The sequence below is a fragment of the Bos indicus genome, chromosome 23 (genome assembly GCF_029378745.1).
Source record: "Bos indicus isolate NIAB-ARS_2022 breed Sahiwal x Tharparkar chromosome 23, NIAB-ARS_B.indTharparkar_mat_pri_1.0, whole genome shotgun sequence".
Classification (NCBI taxonomy): domain Eukaryota; kingdom Metazoa; phylum Chordata; class Mammalia; order Artiodactyla; family Bovidae; genus Bos; species Bos indicus.
Window position 1 is genome coordinate 28,992,136 of NC_091782.1, and position 20,830 is coordinate 29,012,965.

General features: G+C 37.5%; 1 protein-coding gene across 1 annotated transcript in view; it reads left to right on the forward strand.

Moving 5' to 3' along the window:
• TSBP1 (testis expressed basic protein 1) overlaps positions 1 to 11,848 on the forward strand; it is a 66,985-nt gene extending 55,137 nt beyond the window's left edge. Inside the window, exons 30-32 of the mRNA XM_070778151.1 lie at positions 3,934 to 3,954; positions 4,747 to 4,761; positions 9,931 to 11,848. Of these exons, the coding sequence (XP_070634252.1) occupies positions 3,934 to 3,954; positions 4,747 to 4,761; positions 9,931 to 11,615 (1,721 nt within the window). The 3' untranslated portion in view covers positions 11,616 to 11,848. The remainder of the gene's footprint in view (positions 1 to 3,933; positions 3,955 to 4,746; positions 4,762 to 9,930) is intronic.
• Positions 11,849 to 20,830: the final 8,982 nt, after the last annotated feature.

The window sequence follows — 20,830 nt, forward strand, 5'->3', positions numbered from 1 at the left end:
AGGTTTTTGATATTTCTCCCAGCAATCTTTATTCCAGGTTGTGCTTCATCCAGTTCAGCATTTCTCATGATGTACTCTGCATATAAGCTAAATAAGCAGGATGACAATATACAGTCTTGACATACTCCTTTCCCTATTTGGAACCAGTCTGTATTCCACGTCCAGTTCTAACTGTTGCTTCTTGACCTGCATACAGATTTCTCAGTAGGCAGGTCAGGTGGTCTGGTATTCCCATTTCTTTAAGAATTTTACACAGTTTACTGTGATCCACACAGTCAAAGGCTTTGGTGTACTCGATAACGAGAAAGTAGATGTTTTTCTGGAACTCTCGTGCTTTTTCGATGATCCAACAGATGTTGGCAATTTGATCTCTGGTTCCTCTGCCTTTTCTAAATCCAGCTTGAACATCTAGAAGTTCACAGTTCACGTACTGTTGAAGCCTGGCTTGGACATACTTACCTGAGACAAAATAAACTTTAAGCCAAAAACAGTAATAAGAGACAAATAAAGTCATTACATAATAAGGAAAGGGTCACTACATCAAGAAAATATAACCATTGTAAATATATATCCACCCAACATTGGCGCACCTAAATATATTGTCAGTTATAATATTGAAGGGAGAAAGAGATAACAATACAATAACAGCAGGAGACTTCAAGATCCCACTATCAGCAATAGATAGATCATCCAGAGAGAAAATCAATGGAGAAGTGCTGGAATTGAACTATAAGCTAGACCAAATGAACTTAACAGACATATATAGAACATTCCATCCAACAGCAACAAAATACACATTCTTCTCAAGTGCAGTTGGAACTCTCTCAGGGACAGATCATCAGTACAGTTCAGTTCAGTCGCTCAGTCCTGTCTGACTCTTTGCAACTCCATGAATCCCAGCACGCCAGGCCTTCCTGTCCATCACCAACTCATGGAGTTCACCCAAACTCATGTGCATCGAGTCGGTGATGCCATCCAGCCATCTCATCCTCTGTTGTCCCCTTCTCCTTCTGTCCTCAATCCCTCTTAGCATCAGGGTCTTTTCCAGTGAGTCAACTCTTCACATGAGGTGGCCAAAGTATTGGAGTTTCAGCCTCAGCATCAGTCTTTCCAATGAACACCCAAGACTGGTCTCCTTTAGAATGGACTGGTTGGATCTCCTTTCAGTCCAAGGGACTCTCAAGAGTCTTCTCCAGCACCACAGTTCAAAAGCATCAATTCTTCGGCACTCAGCTTTCTTCACAGTCCAACTCTTACATCCATACATGACCACTGGAAAAACCATAGCCTTGACTAGATGGACCTTTGTTGGCAAAGTAATATCTCTGCTTTTTAATATGCTATCTAGGTTAGTCATAACTTTCCTTCCAAGGAGTAAGCATCTTAATTTCATGGCTGAAATCACCATCTGCAGTGATTTTGCAGCCCCCCAAAATAAAGTCTGACACTGTTTCCCCTGTTTCCCCATCTATTTCCCATGAAGTGATGGGACCAGATGCCATGATCTTAGTTTTCTGAATGTTGAGCTTTAAGCCAACTTTTTCACTCTCCTCTTTCACTTTTATCAAGAGGCTTTTTAGTACAGATCACAGGATAAGACAAAAAGAAATAGAAGAAATCCAAATCAGGAAAGAAGTAAAACTGTCACTATTTATAGCTGGTATGATTTTATATATAGAAAATATCAAAGATGCAACCAAAAAACTTTTGGAACTAGTCAACAGTTTCAGTAAGGCTTCCGACACAAAGGCTCCCCTGGTGGTTCAGACAGTAAAGCATCTGCCTACAATGTGGGAGATCCAGGTTCAATCCCTGGGTCGGGAAGATCCTCTGGAGAAGGAAATGGCAACCCATTCCATTATTCTTGCCTGGAAAATCCCATGGACAGAGCAGCCTAGTAGGCTACAGTGCATGGGGTCGCAAAGAGTCAAACATGACTGAGCGACTTCACTTTCACTTTCACTTTTCCGATACAAAATCAATATTTGGGAATCATTTGCACTTCTACACACTAATAATGAAACAACTAAAAAAGTAATAAAGACAACTTTCCCATTCACAGTAACATGAAAACCAATAAAATATCTAGGAACAAATTTAACCAAGGAAGGGAAATCACTGTACAACAGAAACTATTAACACTTTGCTAAAAGAAATCAAAGAAGAAACAATGGAAAGCCATCCCCAGTGTTCGTGGATCAGATGAATTAATACTGTTAAAAATGTTCACAATACCCAAAGCCATCTATAGGTTTCAAAACAATCCCCATTAAAATGGTATTCTTCATATTCAATACAGAAATAGAAGGGAAAAAAAGTCTTAAAATTTGTATGGAACCACAAAGAACTCAAATCCTGATGGGAAAAAAACAAAACTAGATATTTCACATTTCCTGATCTCAAACTATATTACAAAACTATAGTAATTAAAACAGTATAGTACTGGCATAAAAATAAATTTATGTAACCAAATAGCTCACAATTAAACCTTCACATACACAATCAACTAATATTCAACAAGGAAGCCAAGCACATCAAATGGGAAAAAGATAGTCTCTTCAGCAAATGGCATATCACCTCATACCAGGTAGAATGGCTATACCCAAGAGTGTGAGGTAACAAGTGTAATAAGGATGCAGAGAGAAGGGAAACCTTGTGTACTGTTGATGGGAATGTAAATTAGTTCAATCACTATGGAAAACAATAAAGAGATTCCTCAAAAAATTAAAAATGGATCTACCAAATTATCCAGCAATGCCTCTTCTGCTATATACCCAAAGGAAATGAGACAGGATATCAATGAGATATATGTATTCCAATGTTTATTGCATCATAATCACAATAGCCAAGATATGGAAATAACCCAAGTGCCCATCAATGGATGAATGAATAAAGAAGATGTCCCATGCAATCATTCCTCTGTATTCATGGGTGCAGCATCTATGTATTCAACCAACCATGTATAGAAAACATTTGGGAATAAAAATGCCAGAAACTTCCAAAAAGCAAAACTTGAATTAGCCACATGCAAACAACTACTTACACAGCATTTACACTGTGTTAGGTACTATAATAAATCTAGAGATGATTTAAGTATACAGGAGGATGTTCATAGGTTATATGCAAATATGACACCATTTTATAATAAGAAACTTGAGCTCCATGGATTTGGGCAGGGGGTGCAGAGAATAAAATATCTCCCACAGATACTGAGGGATGACTGTATGTACACAATGAAATATTCACAGTCATGAGAAATCACATATCACTATTTGCAACAATATGGATGGACCATGAGTATATTATGCTAAGTGGATAAGTGAGAGACAGAGGAAGTAAAGTACTACATGTACTCTATATGTGGAATCTAAAAAAGTCAAACTAGTAAAAAACAGAAGTAAAATGGTGGTTACCAGGGAATTGGGGGTGCGGGTATAGAGAGATGCTTAAGGATACAAACTTGCAACAAGTAGTAAATAAGATCTGGAGATCTGATACACAGTATAGTGAATATAGACAACAAAACTATAACTGTCAAACTTTCTAAGAGACTACAACATAAGAATTCCAACCACTAAAAAGAAAGGATCATTATGTCATGTGATAGAGTTGCTAATGATCCTGCAAAGACTGTCATATTACAATATATAAAACATATCAAATTAACATGTATATTTCAAATTTGTATAATGTTGTATGTCAATTATATATATTCATTAAAACATCTTTAAATAAAGCTAATCACAACAGACCAAGAGAAGGGGAAGGGAAAAGAAGGTTCTCCATATTCAAATAAACTTAATTTGAATTAAGTTTAAATTAAATTCAAAGAACTTAATTGTTCATGACACAGACTGCAACCAGTGCAGAGGATTGAGGGTTGAAGAAGGGAAACCCAATACCTACTGCTGTGTTTATCTTTGTCTCTTTCAGTGGACAGTTCTGGAAAAGTCAGTAAGTTTGGATCATTTCCTTTCCTTACCCATTTCTGTGTCTAGATACTTTGGGTTTTTGTTACCAGATATTTTTGTATTCCATGTTCTTCTACCTTAGAGTAATCAGTATTTCTTAAATAAGTGATTTTCTCTTACTTTTATTTCCTTTTCTCTGTTTTTTCTTTGTCACCAAATACAATGGTCTTATAGTTGGTTCTGACTATTTACTACCAAACATTATTGGCAATGTATATTCCCAGCTAGTCTGTCACAAAAGAGTCTGTTTTCTTCATGCTGAAATCTGGCAATAGATAATTTTTACTAAAAAAAAAAACAAAACAAAACCTAGGATTGACATAATGAGAGATGTCAGAAAAAGATGGTGATTTTGATAACTGACTAATGATACATATTTTTCAAACTGAAGTAAAGTGGGTAAAAATCTGACTTGTAAGAGAATAATGAAAGGTGGGAAATTGTTTGAATTTTGGTAGAATATTACTTACCCACAGATTCAAATCCACTAAATGGCTCTCTAATGTTACTTCTTTATGGAGTAGCATATGGAGTTTTGGCCACCAGGATTCCTGAATATGAAACAGAGGGCTTTATACTCCCTGGAAGTCCTATTTCTGGATTCACCAACAAAGATAGTGAAGGACAGGGAAGCCTGGCATGCTAACATCCATGGGGTCACAAAAAATCGGACATGACTTAGGACTGAACAACAACCAACAAAGGGTATCATTGAGAATTGGGTTCTTCTTGAGTTATAAAATTCCCACTGACTTCCTTTGTGTTTCATTTTTAGCACTATCTCCTATGGGTAAGTTCATTATCTATTCACAACTTTGATGTTTTACATTATTTATAGTTATTGTCTGACCTGATTGTTTTTACTCCCCAAATAGTCTTGTGCTTCCAAGGTCATTTTAAATGTCCCTATTCTCCAAAATTTTCCAACACTTTCAGCAACTATTTTTGGAGAGGTTGCTGTAGAGATCAAGTTTACACAAAAGGGTGTGATAGATTACTAAGTTGTAGGTATTGCTATTCATCAATACCACTGGAAAACACACTGGAGACAAATTTTGCTTTATGTCATATATCAGTACAGTTCAGCTGCTCAGTCGTGTCTGACTATTTGCAACCCCATGGACTGCAGCATGCCAGGCTTCCCAGTCCATCACCAATGCCTGGAGCTTGCTCAAACTCATGTCCATTGAGTCAGTGATACTATCCAACTATCTCATCCTCTGTCATCCCCTTCTCCTGATGCCCTCAATCTTTCCCAGCATTAGGGTCTTTTCTAATGAGTCAGCTCTTCTCATCAGGTGGCCAAAGTATTGAAGCTTCAGCTTAAGCATCAGTCCTTCCAATGAATATTCAGGATTGATTTCCTTTAGGACTGACTGGTTTGATCTCCTTGCAGTCCAAGGAACTCTCAAGAGTCTTCTCCAACATATGTCATAGATATATGACACCAATTTTTGAAACAATACTTTAGCATTTTTTATACTATGTTCCTAAAGCCAAGACAGACTATTTTATCTGCCCTCTAGCTCTTATTTCAAATAAAAAAATAATGGACTAAGAAAATAGAAAAAAAATTTAAGATTTTTAAAAGGATACTATAGTATCTGGCCATCTTCTAGGCTCTGAAAAGGAATCTCCTTACTGACTCCCAGGAAAATACAATGAAAGACTGATTTATGAATTCTGTTAGCTCTTTGCTGGTAATTTAGAACTCTATTTTAGTTATAAGTGAAGTTCAACTGAATCACATTGATAAAAAGAAAACTACTTAAAAACAAAATTTTATGTACTTCCTGTTGCCTTCTAAATAACTTTAACTTTGAGAGATATAGTAGGTATTGATCACCTCTTATATATTGTGCACTGTGCTAGGCACTAGAGAAGGAAATGGAAACCCACTCCAGTATTCTTGCCTGGAGAATCCATGGACAGGGGAGCCTGACTGGCTGCAGTCCATATAGTCCATACAGGGTCGCACAGAGTCAGACATGACTGAACCGACTTAGCATGCATGCATGCGTGTGCTAGGCATTTTCAAAAACAGTATGTCTTATTTCTACTATAGCCCTGCCTGGCAGCTATTATTATCCCCCACTTTACAGATCAGGAAAATGGTTCAGACATGCCCAAGTTAAAAGAATTTGTAAACAGCAATGTCAGGACCTAAAACCAGGATTTATTGTCTCCAAAGTACACACCTTTTCCACATCAACACATTGCCTCCTATACTGAACCACCAATGTCTTTTTTGTAATTAGACCTGAAACCTTATCTACAAATCAGATATTTTTAAACACAAACATATACCTACTAGAAAAGCTATATAATTGTGTAAAGAATCCTTTTAAAAATAGAAGACAACTCATTTAAATCGATTAAGCTTTTAACTTTTTTAAATTCAGATTTGTCTATATCAGCATTATTTAACTAAGAGCTCAATTCTTCAATGAAATCTTATAAAACAAAACAGAAGAATAACTTAAAACTATGGAAAATGTCACCATAAGAAACAATATTTAAATGTCATGAGATACATTTCAAGTCTCAAACCTTTCTAACCACTGGTAAACATAAAATATGTCTTTATATTTAATCATATTTAAGGCTTACTGTTCTTTCTCAGTTCACACTTAGAAGGAGGGTGGGTTTGTGGGTGGGGGAAGGAGGTAAAATTGAAAGGGACAATTAATTTCCTTTGATTCACAGAACAAGAAACATACATTCAGACTAGTCCTGAGGTGTCTGTGGCTCTCAAATGCCCTCCCCACATGGGGAAGGTGATGATACTGTGTATGTTTTCCTAACAAAAAGAAAAGTGGGCTATGGGAAGGGATTGCAGGGGGATTCATTTTTAATGAATATTTCTTAATTGCCAGCTTAATCTTTTAAATTATTTCCTGGTGAAAGATATGTTCTTATTGACAATATTTCAAACATATTCTTCCCAGTTGATATTTTCAGTGCAAAGAAGTTAAGATTTAATTCATAGTTCAAAAAAAGATTTAAGACAGATCAGCCCATAAAACTTCATCATCCTCTCAAGCTGAGTTTATTTTCTCACCTCCATTTTCAACTAATAAGTATATGATCTTTCAAAACTTAACCCAAAGCCTGAGAACTATGATTCATGTCTCCAATACTTAAAGATCTTTTAGAGTCTACATCTGATTGTGCTCTAATGATCACTAAATTAAAAACCTAATAAGATTAACATCCAACAAAGCCCATGATCTATTTTCTACCTTATTTAACTATCACAGAATTAGAATTATTAATGTGACAGTTGTTTCATGATATCACTTAGCTTTCGCAAAAATTAACCCAATTTAAAGTTTTTAATCAGCTTGAATACAATGATCACTAAAATTTTAATTAAGTCTTTTGATTATACTATAATTTTGTCATATAGGCTATTGCCTGCAATAAATGGACTTTCAACCAGGGCTTACAAATTTTTACAATACGGAGATTATGTGGTTCAAAGGAAAGAAAAGATTTATGTATCATCTAGAAATCTAGGAGAAGGGAGAGACGAACTTAGAATTTGATCAAAGAATTATCTGTGGCTTACTTCTGCAATTCAAAGTTGAAATAGGGGTAAATTTCACTTTGTGGGATAACTAGTTTTCTAAAAAATAAATCCTAGAAAATCTATTTCTGTTAATTAACTTTAAAGTAGAAAATATATAGCAAAGATATTAAAATAACCAAGGGTATGAAGATACTGTTAGAAGTAACTAAGAGGTATTTTAGATTAGAAGGTTCAGTAGAAAATCATGCTCTTTACCACACCACACCCCCAAACAAAGTGTCCTCTGGTAGTGCTGTCAAAATCAAAATATTCTGGATTTTCTCAATACAGAAATGCTTAAGATATATTACCACTGATTTTCATTAGAAAGTTGGAAATGGGTTTTTCTAGAATAAAATATCCATATTAATATCTTGCTGAGCAGTACTAGGGAAGAAAATATACAAAAGGGCTCAAAAAACATTACTGCAGGGTTCTTGATGTTATATTTATCTTGGTGTCAAAGTCTTAAAATACCAAACAGAAAACACTGAATTACAATATCCAGTTTGATTCAGAGTTACCTTCTTACCTAATTCAAGTATCTCACTTATTTATAACTAGTAGAATTCAGTTTTGTATATATTAATTTTTCAAACATCAAACCCTAAATGTACCAAAGAGCTTCCTATATTAAAAACTGAGGTTAAATTTTAAGCAGTAAATCTTTCTGTAATGCAATTAACCATTTCTCTAAATTATTTGGTTGGAACTAAGAATGTCTTGATAGATCACAGAGAGTTTTGATAGATCAGAGACAGAGACAGACAACGTGTCTGTCTCATGTGGCAGTAATAATAGTTAACATTTATTCACTGCATACTGTGTTTGATGCACTGAACTGACTGCTTAACTTAGATAGTATTGATATTTAATACTCCTTATACTTCTGTGAAGTAGCTACTTATACTTCTGTGAAGTACCTGTTCTCATTTTACAGATTAGAAAGTTTCCCCAAGATCACCCAGCTAGTCAAGTATGGAGTCGGATTTAAACCAGTCTGTCTCTAAAGGCCATGCTCCTTAAACACTGTTTAGAATCCTTAAACAGCTGAACAAAGTGGGCAGAAAAGACTAAATATGAAAAAAAGTAAGTCTTTGGGGATTAACTGATTTACCCAAATAAACCCAGGTAACAGGGATGTTTTTAAGTCTTAAATTCAGTATTCTTTCTATGCCATTAAATATTAAATATTGGATTTGCTCAAAGCAAGGCATGCCTCTGCTTCATGGCAAGAACCTACACAATTTTCCTTGGTACTACAGATACTGTTTTTTCTTAATCCAGGGAATAAAACCATCAAAAAAAAAAAAAAAAGGCAAAAACTAACAAATTCAAGTTTATAGAACACACAGAAATTGAGACACAACAGAGTTGATTTACCTGTACATGAAAAAAAGGACTTGAAATTTTTGCATAATGCGTTAGCAGGTGTCTAGGGTATCGGTTAAAACTGACCTTTGAAGTCTGACTGCTGCTGCTAAGTCACTTCAGTCCTGTCCAACTCTGTGCAGCCCCATAGACAGCAGCCCACCAGGCTGCCCCGTCCCTGGGATTCTCCAGGCAAGAACACTGGAGTGGGTTGCTATTTCCTTCTCCAACGCATGAAAGTGGAAAGTGAAAGGGAAGTCACTCAGTAGTGTCTGACTCTTCGCAACCCCATGGATTGCAGCCTATCAGGCTCCTCCGTCCATGGGATTTTCCAGGCAAGAGTACTGGAGTGGGGTGCCATCGCCTTCTCCTACTCAGGTTCAAATCCCAGCTCCACCACCTACTAACTTCATGACCATATTCACATTCATTTAAAAATTCTGTACCTTAGTTTATTAATCTGTAAAATAGGGATAGTAATAGTATCTACCCTATATGGTTTTTGTGAGGATTAAATGAGTTAATACATACAAAGTGCTCAGAACACTACTGCCTGGTATATGGTAAGCACTAAATAATTATCAGCCAGCACTAGCATTACTTTTGCATATTAATGAGATATGCTTTATTCAATAGGAAAAGCATATTTTGAATTTCTTCTTTCTATTTTAAGAAACAATCATTGCTTTCTATAATTTTTCTAAAATTAACTTCTATTTCTTTTTGGAATACACCCTCCATTAGCTATCAAATATTATTTATTAGACACAATATATTGAACAAATGCCAGTTCATTTTGAAAACATTTTACCTTTTCTTCCATTAATCTTTTGATTTATTGAAAGAAGTCTGGAAAGTTATCAATATTTATATAATTTTATGTGTAGAGTTTCACCATTTTATATCTTGAGGAAAATCTCAAGTTATCTCCACAAGTTATCTCCATTTGTCAGTTTTATGTAGGAATAAAACAAAAATACTTGATATCTGAATCATGCACTTTTGTTGTGTGCTCAGTTATATTTCCAGGTTACATGGATGGAGAACTTATAAAAAAATCAGATTCCAAAGCCCAGATTCTAAAAAGTGGAAGCACTACAAAGTTTCAGAGTAGCCGAGAAGAAAACAAGGAAGAACTACAGAAAAAAATCTCATTTACAGATTCTGATGAAGTCGTGATAGCAGAGCACAAAAGAGAATTAAGCAATTTCCAAGATGCTGAGTTGCAGAAAGGTAAGATAGAAATGGAAGTCAAGGTAAAAGACAGTAATGCTGAGATAATGAAAAGACAGGAATCCCAAGAAAAAGTGAGAGACATGAAAATGCCAAGAGAAGCAGCAGCCCAGGTAGAGAAGAGTGAGGCTGAAATACAGCAAGGACAGGAAGCCAAAGTAGAGAAGAATGAGGCCGCAACAGCACAAGGACAGGAAGCCCAAGTAAAGAAAAGTGAAGCCAAAATACCAAAAGGACAGGAAGCCCAAGTAGAAAAGAGTGAGGCCCAAGTTCCACAAGGACAGGAAGCCCAAGTAGAGGAACATAAAGTTCAAATACCACAAGGACAGGACACCCAAGCAGAGAAAAGTGAAGCCAAAATACCAAAAGGACAGGATGTTCAAGTAGAAAAGAGTGAGCCCCAAGTACCACAAGGACAGGAAGCCCAAGTAGAGGAACGTCAAGTTGAAATACCACAAGGACAGGACGCCCAAGCAGAGAAAAGTGAAGCCAAAATACAAAAAGGACAGGATGTCGAAGTGGAAAAGAGTGAGACCAAAGCATCACAAGGACAGGAAGTCCAAGTAGAGAAAAGTGAATCCAAAATACCAAAAGGACAGGACGCCCAAGTAGAAAAGAGTGAGGCCGAAGTACCACAAGGACAGGAAGCTCAAGTAGAGAAAAGTAAAGCTGAAATACCACAAGGACAGGACGCCCAAACAAAAGAAAGTGAAGCCAAGATACCAAAAGGACAGGGGCCCAAAGTAAAGAAGAGTGAGACCAGAATACCAATAGGACAAGGGTCCCAAGTAAAGAAGAGTGAGACCAGAATACTAAAAGGACAGGGGTCCCAAGTAAAGAAGAATGAGACCAGAATACTAAAAGGACAGGGGTCCCAAGTAAAGAAGAGTGAGACCAGAATACCAATAGGACAGGGGTCCCAAGTAAAGAAGAGTGAGACCAGAATACCAATAGGACAGGGGTCCCAAGTAAAGAAGAATGAGACCAGAATACCAATAGGGCAGGGGTCCCAAGTAAAGAAGAGTGAGACCAGAATACCAATAGGACAAGGGTCCCAAGTAAAGAAGAATGAGACCAGAATACCAATAGGGCAGGGGTCCCAAGTAAAGAAGAGTGAGACCAGAATACCAATAGGACAAGGGTCCCAAGTAAAGAAGAATGAGACCAGAATACCAATAGGGCAGGGGTCCCAAGTAAAGAAGAGTGAAACCAGAATACCAATAGGGCAGGGGTCCCAAGTAGAGAAGAGTGAGACCAGAATATCAAATGGACAAACGGCCCAAGAAAAGGAGAGTTCAGAAGACAAAGAAAAGCAAGACAATGAAAAGAGAGATACAGGGAAAGATAAAGAAGAAAATGATGCCAAAAACAAGAATGTTCATGGAGAAAAGGACAAAGTTCAAGGAAAGAATAACTTGACAATCAAGGATAAGAAAGTGGAAACTTCACAAAGGCGCAAAACCAAGTAAAGCTTTCCTTGCTTGTGAAGTACAACAAAAAGGAAGAGCAGTGGTAAATAAAAGGCCCATAAGACAACTGATTATTATGACTTCTGTCCTCCAAATACAAGTCATATCCTAGCCATTACTTAACTGTATCATAGTAGATTGCCTTTAAACTATACATCTGCAGAGTTTCTGCTATTCGGAAGTTTCAACAGTTTTAGACCTCTTCAGTCACAAACCTCAACTTCCACCTCTGTTATAAGTTGATACTCAGATTTACTCAGTCAATAAAGACTGGATACTTTCTGAAATAAAACATTTCTTTTAAAAATTAAAATAATTTCCTTTGACAAATATTTTATCTTTGTGATAGCCTGACCAATCAATCAACCAGCAATTCCTCCTGGTGGATCTGTTTGCAAGGCACTGTTCTAGCAATAAGGGGTGTACAGAAAAATGTGAGTCCCTACAAATCAAGTAGCTTGTAGCATATACAATGACATAGTATGTATATGTGTGACAGTTTTTTTAAGTAACCTCTAAGCATCAAAATGAAGTTTATGTGGACAATATAATACAAGTTAGCAACCTCTTTGGATGAAAGATGAAGGGGATACCCTCATGAGGAAGAAAGAAGTAGTATATGATGTATCTCAAAAGAGAGATGAGATGCTGAGTGAAGTAGAACAAGTAGAAGAAAACCAAAGGGATTAAAGACTGCCATGTTATGTTACAGGGGAAGTAGGAAATTTTATTGTTGCAGCAGGCTCATAAGCATTTGGTGGTATAATTTTGAAAAGGAGGGTTAGAAGAAGATTCTGAAGGGATTTAAAAAATAAACCCGGAATTTATACTTTATCCATTAGGTAACTAGAAGCCTTTTGAGTGTTTGAGAAGGACTACTACTACTACTAAGTCGCTTCAGTCGTATCCGACTCTTTGCGACCCCATGGACTGCAGTCTACCAGGCTTCTCCGTCCATGGGATTCTCCAGGCAACAGTACTGGAGTGGGTTGCCATTTCCTTCTCCAATGCATGAAAGTGGAAAGTGAAAGTGAAGTCGCTCAGTTGTGTCCGACTCTTAGCGACCCCATGGACTGCAGCCTACCAGGCTCCTCCATCCATGGGATTTTCCAGGCAAGAGTACTGGAGTGGGGTGACATTGCCTTCTCCCTTGAGAAGGACAGTGAAGCAAATAAAGTGTTAGTCATGTTAGAAAGTGTTAGTCGCTCAGTTGTGTCTGACTCTTTGCGACCCCATGGACTGTAGGCCACAAAGCTCTTCTGTCCATGTTATTCTCCAGGCAAGAATACTGGAGTGGGTTGCCATTCCTTTCTCCAGGGGATCTTCCTGACCCAGGGATCGAACCCAGATCTTCCCTGGTGGCTCAGAAGTAAATAAGGTTGCATTTAAAGAACAATGCTTAAATAGACTGAAGAGGAGAAACATCATAGGTAGTAAAACTAAGGGGTATTTGGAGTAGTAAATGATAGAGAATAAATAGAAGAGATAAATATGACATATTTTCTCAAAAAGAATCACTACTTCATAATGACTGACTATGAGTAAGGAAAAGCAAAATAATTGATGACTCCATGACTACTGAAACACAGTGGCAGACAATAACAAACAAGGAGCTAATTTGTGGAGCAGAAAGGGAATAACAGATATATTGAGTTTAAGGGGACAAACAATAACACTTGTCACTTGAGGGGTCTGCAGCCAGTCCAATAGAGGTCAGAGTTGAAGCCTTAAGAGTAAATGACCTCCCCAAAGGATAAAGTATAGAGCTAGCAAAAGCACAGGTCTAAGAACTAACCTTGTTACTTGTACTATGTTGAAGAAGAAAATTAAGGTATGGGAAGACAGAAGGAGGATCTATATAATGAACATTATGATAATTAAGGAAGATGAGAATTTCAAAAAGAAAGTACAATTAAAGGATAGCTGAGACTCCAAGGAGAATAAGAACAGAAATATACCACTGACGTTGCTGTTTTGAAGATGACTGATAAACTTGTAAAAAGTACTTTACAAAATGAGATAGCCAGGAGAAGGAATGTAAGTAGGCAGAATATAGAGACAAATTAAGTAGCTACAGAATATACCTTATTATAAAGTCAGTTTTAGTCTGATGTGCTAGTTAACCCATACTCTGAATTACATTCAGTTCTGTCATGGGGTGTGGATCAAGTAGAGTGCCTTCAGAAGAGAAAGACTATGATGGTATGTGTGTGTGCTAAGTTGCTTCGGTCATGTCTGACTCTTTGTGATCCTATGGACTGTAGCCTGCCAGGCTCCTCTGTCCATAGGATTCTCCAGGCAAGAATTCTGGAGTGGGTTGCCGTGTCCTCTTCCAGGGGATCTTCCTGACCCATGGATTGAACCCACGTCTCTTTATATCTCCTGCATTGGCAGGCAGGTTCTTTACCACTAGTGTCACCTGGGAAGCCCATGATGATAAGGGAATTCAAATAATTTCAAGTAAGCAGAAAGTTCTACAGTCTCACCTGGGATGGTAGGAGAGGGACACACAGGGAGAAAATGGGAATTATTTTCAAATACATGAAGGTTCATCATGGATTAGAATATTTTGTATAACCCCAAGGAAATAAGACCAATGAATGGAAGATTCAAAGTAATAGATTTTTATGTAAGCAATAAGGAAAATTAGGATACCTAAAAGAGTCTGAGCAAGAGTTTAATGTATACTTATGGTTGATTCACATTGTCGTATGGAAGAAGCCAACACAATATTGTAAAACAATTATCCTCCTATTAAAAATAAGTTTTTAAAACAAAGAAGAAAAGAGTGCATGATCAATCGGTGGGAATGCTGCAGAGGAGATTCTAAAGAATCAGCTAAGTGGTTGGAATAGATTATGGTTTCTTCTAAATATGAGTTGATATTTCAAAGTACAAAATTCTTTTGGACTAACTGGATATCTTCCAAGAAAGTTTTTCAAACTAATCTAATATGCTAGGATTTTTTAAAGAGGTTTAACCAAAAACAAAGAAAAAGAAACCATACTTTAGTACCTCCCCAAAGTATAAAACATTACATAAATGGCTCATGCTATTCAACCACAAGCTGACAGGAGAAGCTCCACAAGTCAGACCACTGTGTGGACCTCTCCCGTGTGCTCAGAGCCCCGCACCTGGTGTAGAATCCTAAGTTAATTTCAGGAGTCTCAAAACTCCTTAAGTCCTTTGATAAACTACATGGATTTATTAGCAAGACTGCATTGGGAAAAAAATGGAGTGGAGGAGGAGAATAAATATTGAACATGAAATTTGTATAATGTAACTTAGCACACACAAATATATGTCTCTGGAATATACACATTTAAAGATTTTTTTATGAATCTTGGTTGATATCTCTTGCATATATTATGCTAATCAGGAAAAATGTAACCAGAAGCCTTTTAATATAGTTTAAAATATTTAGGTTTTCATGATCCTTACATCATTTTTCTATAGCTCTCTGGGTTCAACTGGTAGTTTTGTTGTTGTTCAGTTGCTCAGTCATGTCCAGCTCTGCAACTGTACTGACTGCAGCATGCCAGGCTTCTCTGTCCTTTACAGTTTCCCGGAGCTTGCTCAAACTCATGTCCATTGAGCTGGTGATGACATCCAATCATCTCATCCTCAGTCAACCCCTTCTCCTCCTGCCTTCAATCTTTCCCAGCATCAGGGTCTTTTCAAATGAGTCAGCTCTTCACATCAGGTGGCCAAAGTACTGGAGTTTCAGCTTCAGCATCAGTTCTTCCAATGAATACTCAGGGTTGATTTCCTTTAGGATTGACTGGTTTGATCTCCCTGCAGTCCAACAGACTCTCAAGAGTCTTCTCCAACACCACAGTTCAAAAGCTTCAATTTTTCAGTGCTCAGCTTTCTTTATAGTCCAAGTCATACATGACTACTGGAAAAAACATAGCCTTAAGTATACAGATCTTTGTTGGTAGTTAGCTAGAGGATTTCGGAGAAGGCAATGGCACCCCACTCCAGTACTCTTGCCTGGAAAATCCCATGGACGGAGGAGCCTGGTAGGCTGCAGTCCATGGGGTCGCTAAGAGTCAGACACGACTGAGCGACTTCACTTTCACTTTTCACTTTCATGCATTGGAGAAGGAAATGGCAACCCACTCCAGTGTTCTTGCCTGGAGAATCCCAGGGACGGGGGAGCCTGGTGGGCTGCCATCTATGGGGTCGCACAGAGTCGGACATGACTGAAGTGACTTAGCATAGCATAGCTAGGATTTAGAAGGCTCTGACAAATGCAGTTTCTCTAGGATTTCGGCTAAGAAGCAGGGACCCTGCCAAGGCAACTACTAAAAAAAAAAACAGACAGACTTTAGCAATCAGCTCAGCTGACTCCATACTGAAGAGTATATCCCTCTGAACCAAGGATTCAGAAGAGATGAATTCATAGAAACCTCCCTGTATCTTCTCCAAAATTTCTAGCTTGCAGTCAAACATTTTTATCCCCAGGAGAGGTTTCTTTGAAAGCAAGTAAGTCATACAATAGGAAACTCCAACTATGAAAATGGAACATTCTCTAAAGACCACCAAAAAACAGACTAGTTAAAAACAACTGTTAATTCTCCCTTTAAGATACAGATATGAAAATCTTCCCTGGTGGCTCAGATGGTAACGAGTCTGCCTGCTATGTGGGAGACCCAGGTTCAATTCCTGGGTTGGGAAGATCCTCTGGAGAAGGAAATGACAACCTACTCCAGTATTCTTGCCTGGAAAATCCCATGGACAGAGGAGCCTGGCAGGCTACAGTGGGGTCACAAAGAGTCAGACATGACCGAGCAACTAACACACATGAAAATCTTAAAGGACCTCCAAAAAAGGAAGGGAAAAAGGGTGAGCTATCAAAATAGCACCATGTTTAGCAAAATGATGCAAATATTAGTAATATGAATATGTGTAATTTCAAGGTAGTTTAGATACAAAGGTAGGAATACAGGACTTAACAGAAAATCAATGGTGGTAAATTTTATCTTACAAGTAAAGTAACAAACGTCAAGTGCCTGGTTCACAAGATGAAGCAGGAACATACATCAAAACTTCAAGTTGGTTGCTAAGAGAGTAGATTTTAAAAGTTCTCACCAAAAGGAAAAAAGAAAATTTGTAACTGTGTGAGGTGATGGATGTTAACTAAACTTATTATAGAAATCTATAATACATACATATATATCACATTTTATACACCTTAAACTTACACAGTGTTATATGTCAATTATATCTCAATAAACTAAGGATTAAATAAAGTATTACACTTTCAGTTCAGTTCAGTTCAGTCACTCAGTTGTGTCCGACTCTTTTCGACCCCATGAATCACAGCCTGCCAGGCCTCCCTGTCCATCACCAACTCCCGGAGTTCACCCAGACTCATGTGCATTGAGTCAGTGATGCCATCCAGCCATCTCATCCTCTGTCATCCCCTTCTCCTCCTGCCCCCAATCCCTCCTAGCATCAGGGTCTTTTCCAATGAGTCAACTCTTCACATGAGGTGGCCAAAGTATTGGAGTTTCAGCCTCAACATCAGTCCTTCCAATGAACACCCAGGACTGATCTCCTTTAGGATGAACTGGTTGGATCTCCTTGCAGTCCAAGGGACTCTCAAGGGTCTTCTCCAGCACCACAGTTCAAAAGCATCAATTCTTCGGCGCTCAACTTTCTTCACAGTCCAACTCTCACACCCATACATGACCACTGGAAAAACCATAGTCTTGACTAGATGGACCTTTGTTGGCAAAGCAATATCTCTGCTTTTAAATATGCTGTCTAGGTTGGTCATAACTTTCCTTCCAAGGAGTAAGCATCTTTTAATTTCATGGCTGCAGTCACCATCTGCAGTGATTTGGGAGCCCCAAAAAAATAAAGTCTGACACTGTTTCCCCATCTATTTCCCGTGAAGTGATGGGACCATATGACATCATCTTAGTTTTCTTAATGTTGAGCTTTAAGCCAACTTTTTCACTCTCCTCTTTCACTTTCATCAAGAGGCTTTTAGCTCCTCTTCATTTTCCTCCATAAGGGTAGTGTCATCTGCATATCTGAGGTTATTGATATTTCTCCCAGCTATCTTCATTCCACCTTGTGCTTCTTCCAGCCCAGCACTTCTCATGATGTACTCTGCATGTAAGTTAAATAAGCAGGGTGACAATATACAGCCTTGATGTACTCTTCTTTCTATTAGGAACCAGTCTGTTGTTCCATGTTCAGTTCTAACTGTCCCTTCCTGACCTGTATAAAGGTTTCTCAAGAGGCAGGTAAGGTGGTCTGGTATTCCCATCTCTTTCAGAATTTTCCAGTTTATTGTGATCCACACAGTCAAAGGCTTTGGCATAGTCAATAAAGCAGAAATAGATGTTTTTCTGGAACTCTCTTGCTTTTTCCATGATCCAGCGGATGTTGGCAATTTGATCTCTGGTTCCTCTGCCTTTTCTAAAACCAGCTTGAACATCTGGAAGTTCACGGTTCACATATTGCTGAAGCCTGGCTTGGAGAATTTTGAGGATTACTTTACTAGTGTGTGAGATGAGTGCAATTGTGAGGTAGTTTGAGCATTCTTTGGCATTGCCTTTCTTTGGGATTGGAATGAAAACTGACCTTTTCCAGTCCTGTGGCCACTGCTGAGTTTTCCAAATGTGCTGACATATTGAGTGCAGCACTTTCACAGCATCATCTTCCAGGATTTGAAATAGCTCAACTAGAATTCCATCACCTCCACCTGCTTTGTTCATAGTGATGCTTTCTAAGGCCCACTTGACTTCACATCCCAGGATGTCTGGCTCTAGGTGAGTGATCACACCATCATGATTATCTGGGTCATGAAGATCTTTTTTGTACAGTTCTTCTGTGTATGCTTGACACCTCTTCTTAATATCTTCTGCTTCTGTTAGGTCCATATCATTTCTGTCCTTTATCAAGCCCATCTTTTCATGAAATGTTCCCTTGGTATCTCTAATTTTCTTGAAGAGATCTCTAATCTTTCCCATTCTCTTGTTTTCCTCTATTTCTTTGCATTGATCACTGAGGAAGGCTTTCTTATCTCTCCTTGCTATTCTTGGAACTCTGCATTTTAAGTATATACAATTTTTATTTGTCAGTTATACCTTAATAAAGATGAAAAGAAAAAAATAAGTGGAAGCCTTACCATTAGTCATTTTACATTTAGAAAACAAACATAAGGAAAGGAAGAAAGGAAAGTGATTTTAGAGACAACAAAATTAAATAAGAAATGCAAAGATATTGGGAAATAAATGAGTCATGTAAAATTACTGTGACTCCTATCCCAAAAAATATATCCTGGGTTAGAATTGCATTAAAAATACAATTTCCCATTGTTCCAAAATACCTCTCACCAGGTAATAACTGGCATATCTATGAAGTAAATACAGGGAGCTATTGAAAGGGGGAAAGTATAAAATTTTAAAATAAGATCCAAAGGGATAAAAGAATAAACTGAAAAACTGGTTAGACTATTCAGTTTTATATTTTATTAAATTCCATTTCTCTCCTCTTTTCAAGTAGTTAAGAGTAGAAGAAACAACCACTGTCCTTACTCACTCCTTGGGAGGTTCCAATTAGGTTTTGAAAAAATAAAAACCTATTTCTTTAATGTTTAAGGAATATTCTTATCTATCATCATCCAAGACTGAGAAGTCAAAGTACACTACAGGTTACACACACTGTAACCCAGGTCTCAAAAATATTTAAATATTTATTAAACTTCTCTCCAAAAATTAAAAACTCAAAATGTTAGTGTAACTTCCTATGAATCTCTCCATATCTTAATCCATGCTCATATAAACATATATGCAAAAGAAATCAAACATATGCCTTCTGCAACTTGATTTCTTCACCTAATAATGTCACATATATCACTCCAGGTCAACAGACATCATTCACAGAAATTTTTTATTTTAATGAAGTCCAGCTTATAAATTATTTTTTTCACGAATTGTGCCTTTGGCATGTTGAACGAAAAAGTCATCACCAAGTCCGAGCTAAATTCCAATATCTTTGTTAGCTTGATCTGGAGTCCTTTAAATTTTTTTCTTACTGTTCTTACCTGAGATTTTTATTTGCTCTGCTTCACAAGATGACATGCTTTAGATATTCAGTTTGGTTTTCCTCCCTCTGGTTTTTGAGTGAAAGATCCTTCTTTGATTGTTCAGGCTAATCTCCCCTAAACCATCAGATTAACTATCAAACTCTTAAGATTTCTATTGACAATCACTATGCTATTAAAGTCATGGCAGTGCCTGTTCACCTGTCTGTGTATAAAGTGGAAAATTCTTCCTTACTGTGACACAGGAAGGAAGGATCCTTGCATCTGTGTTTCTCCCTAACCAGATCTTTCCTAACTATAAGAACTGAGAGCAATCTGGCCCAGCAAGACAGGCAGAGTCAAGGATACTCTCCTAGGAAAACAAATGAGCATAAAGGAACAGCCTTTCCCAACGGGCTTCACAGTTTTCACATGCTAAGCACCCTCAAAGAACCAGTAAATCTTAACATTTTCCCCAGATCTCAAGGACAGAAAAGTCCTCACCACTATTACTAATACCTCAGCTCTATCATAGGAAGGTGGTGTTCCTACTCTTTGTCCCTGAAGATCACTATAGAAGCAGCAGACTCAAAGGTAAGGACAGGGAATCACAACGTATTCACATCACCAAATATCAATATCTTTTATTCTAGAATACAGTAAATATTTGCTAAACATTTTTGAAGAGCAATAGAAAAGAGCTCACTGGAGCTCTTAGCACATGAAGTCCCTTAGCACTAAGAGTCCCTTTAGCACTAAGCAAGTATCATGCCTAAGGAACAATGACCATATTAAAACTCTCTCTCAGGATTACTTACACTGCCTTTTTAAGAACAAATATTCAGTCTGGGTAGAAAGATGGTGGTGGTGTGAGTAGGCAGGCATGAGAAGCAAAATTAGAACAGAGAGAAGAAAACAGAAGTGGAAACACAACACAGTGCAGTGTTTAAACATCTCAGAGGCTGAATTCAAATCCCAGTTCTGAGTTTGAAAAAAAACAAAGGCAAGAAAAAAAGAAACATAACGTCTTACCCAAGACAAACCACATTCATTTATTTATTTTGGTAGGTATTTTAGACAGATGGGGAAAACATGCAAAAACTATTAGCAATTCTTTATTTAACATCTCCAGTTGTTTTTTTTTTAATCCATGATTGATAGGGACAGAAGA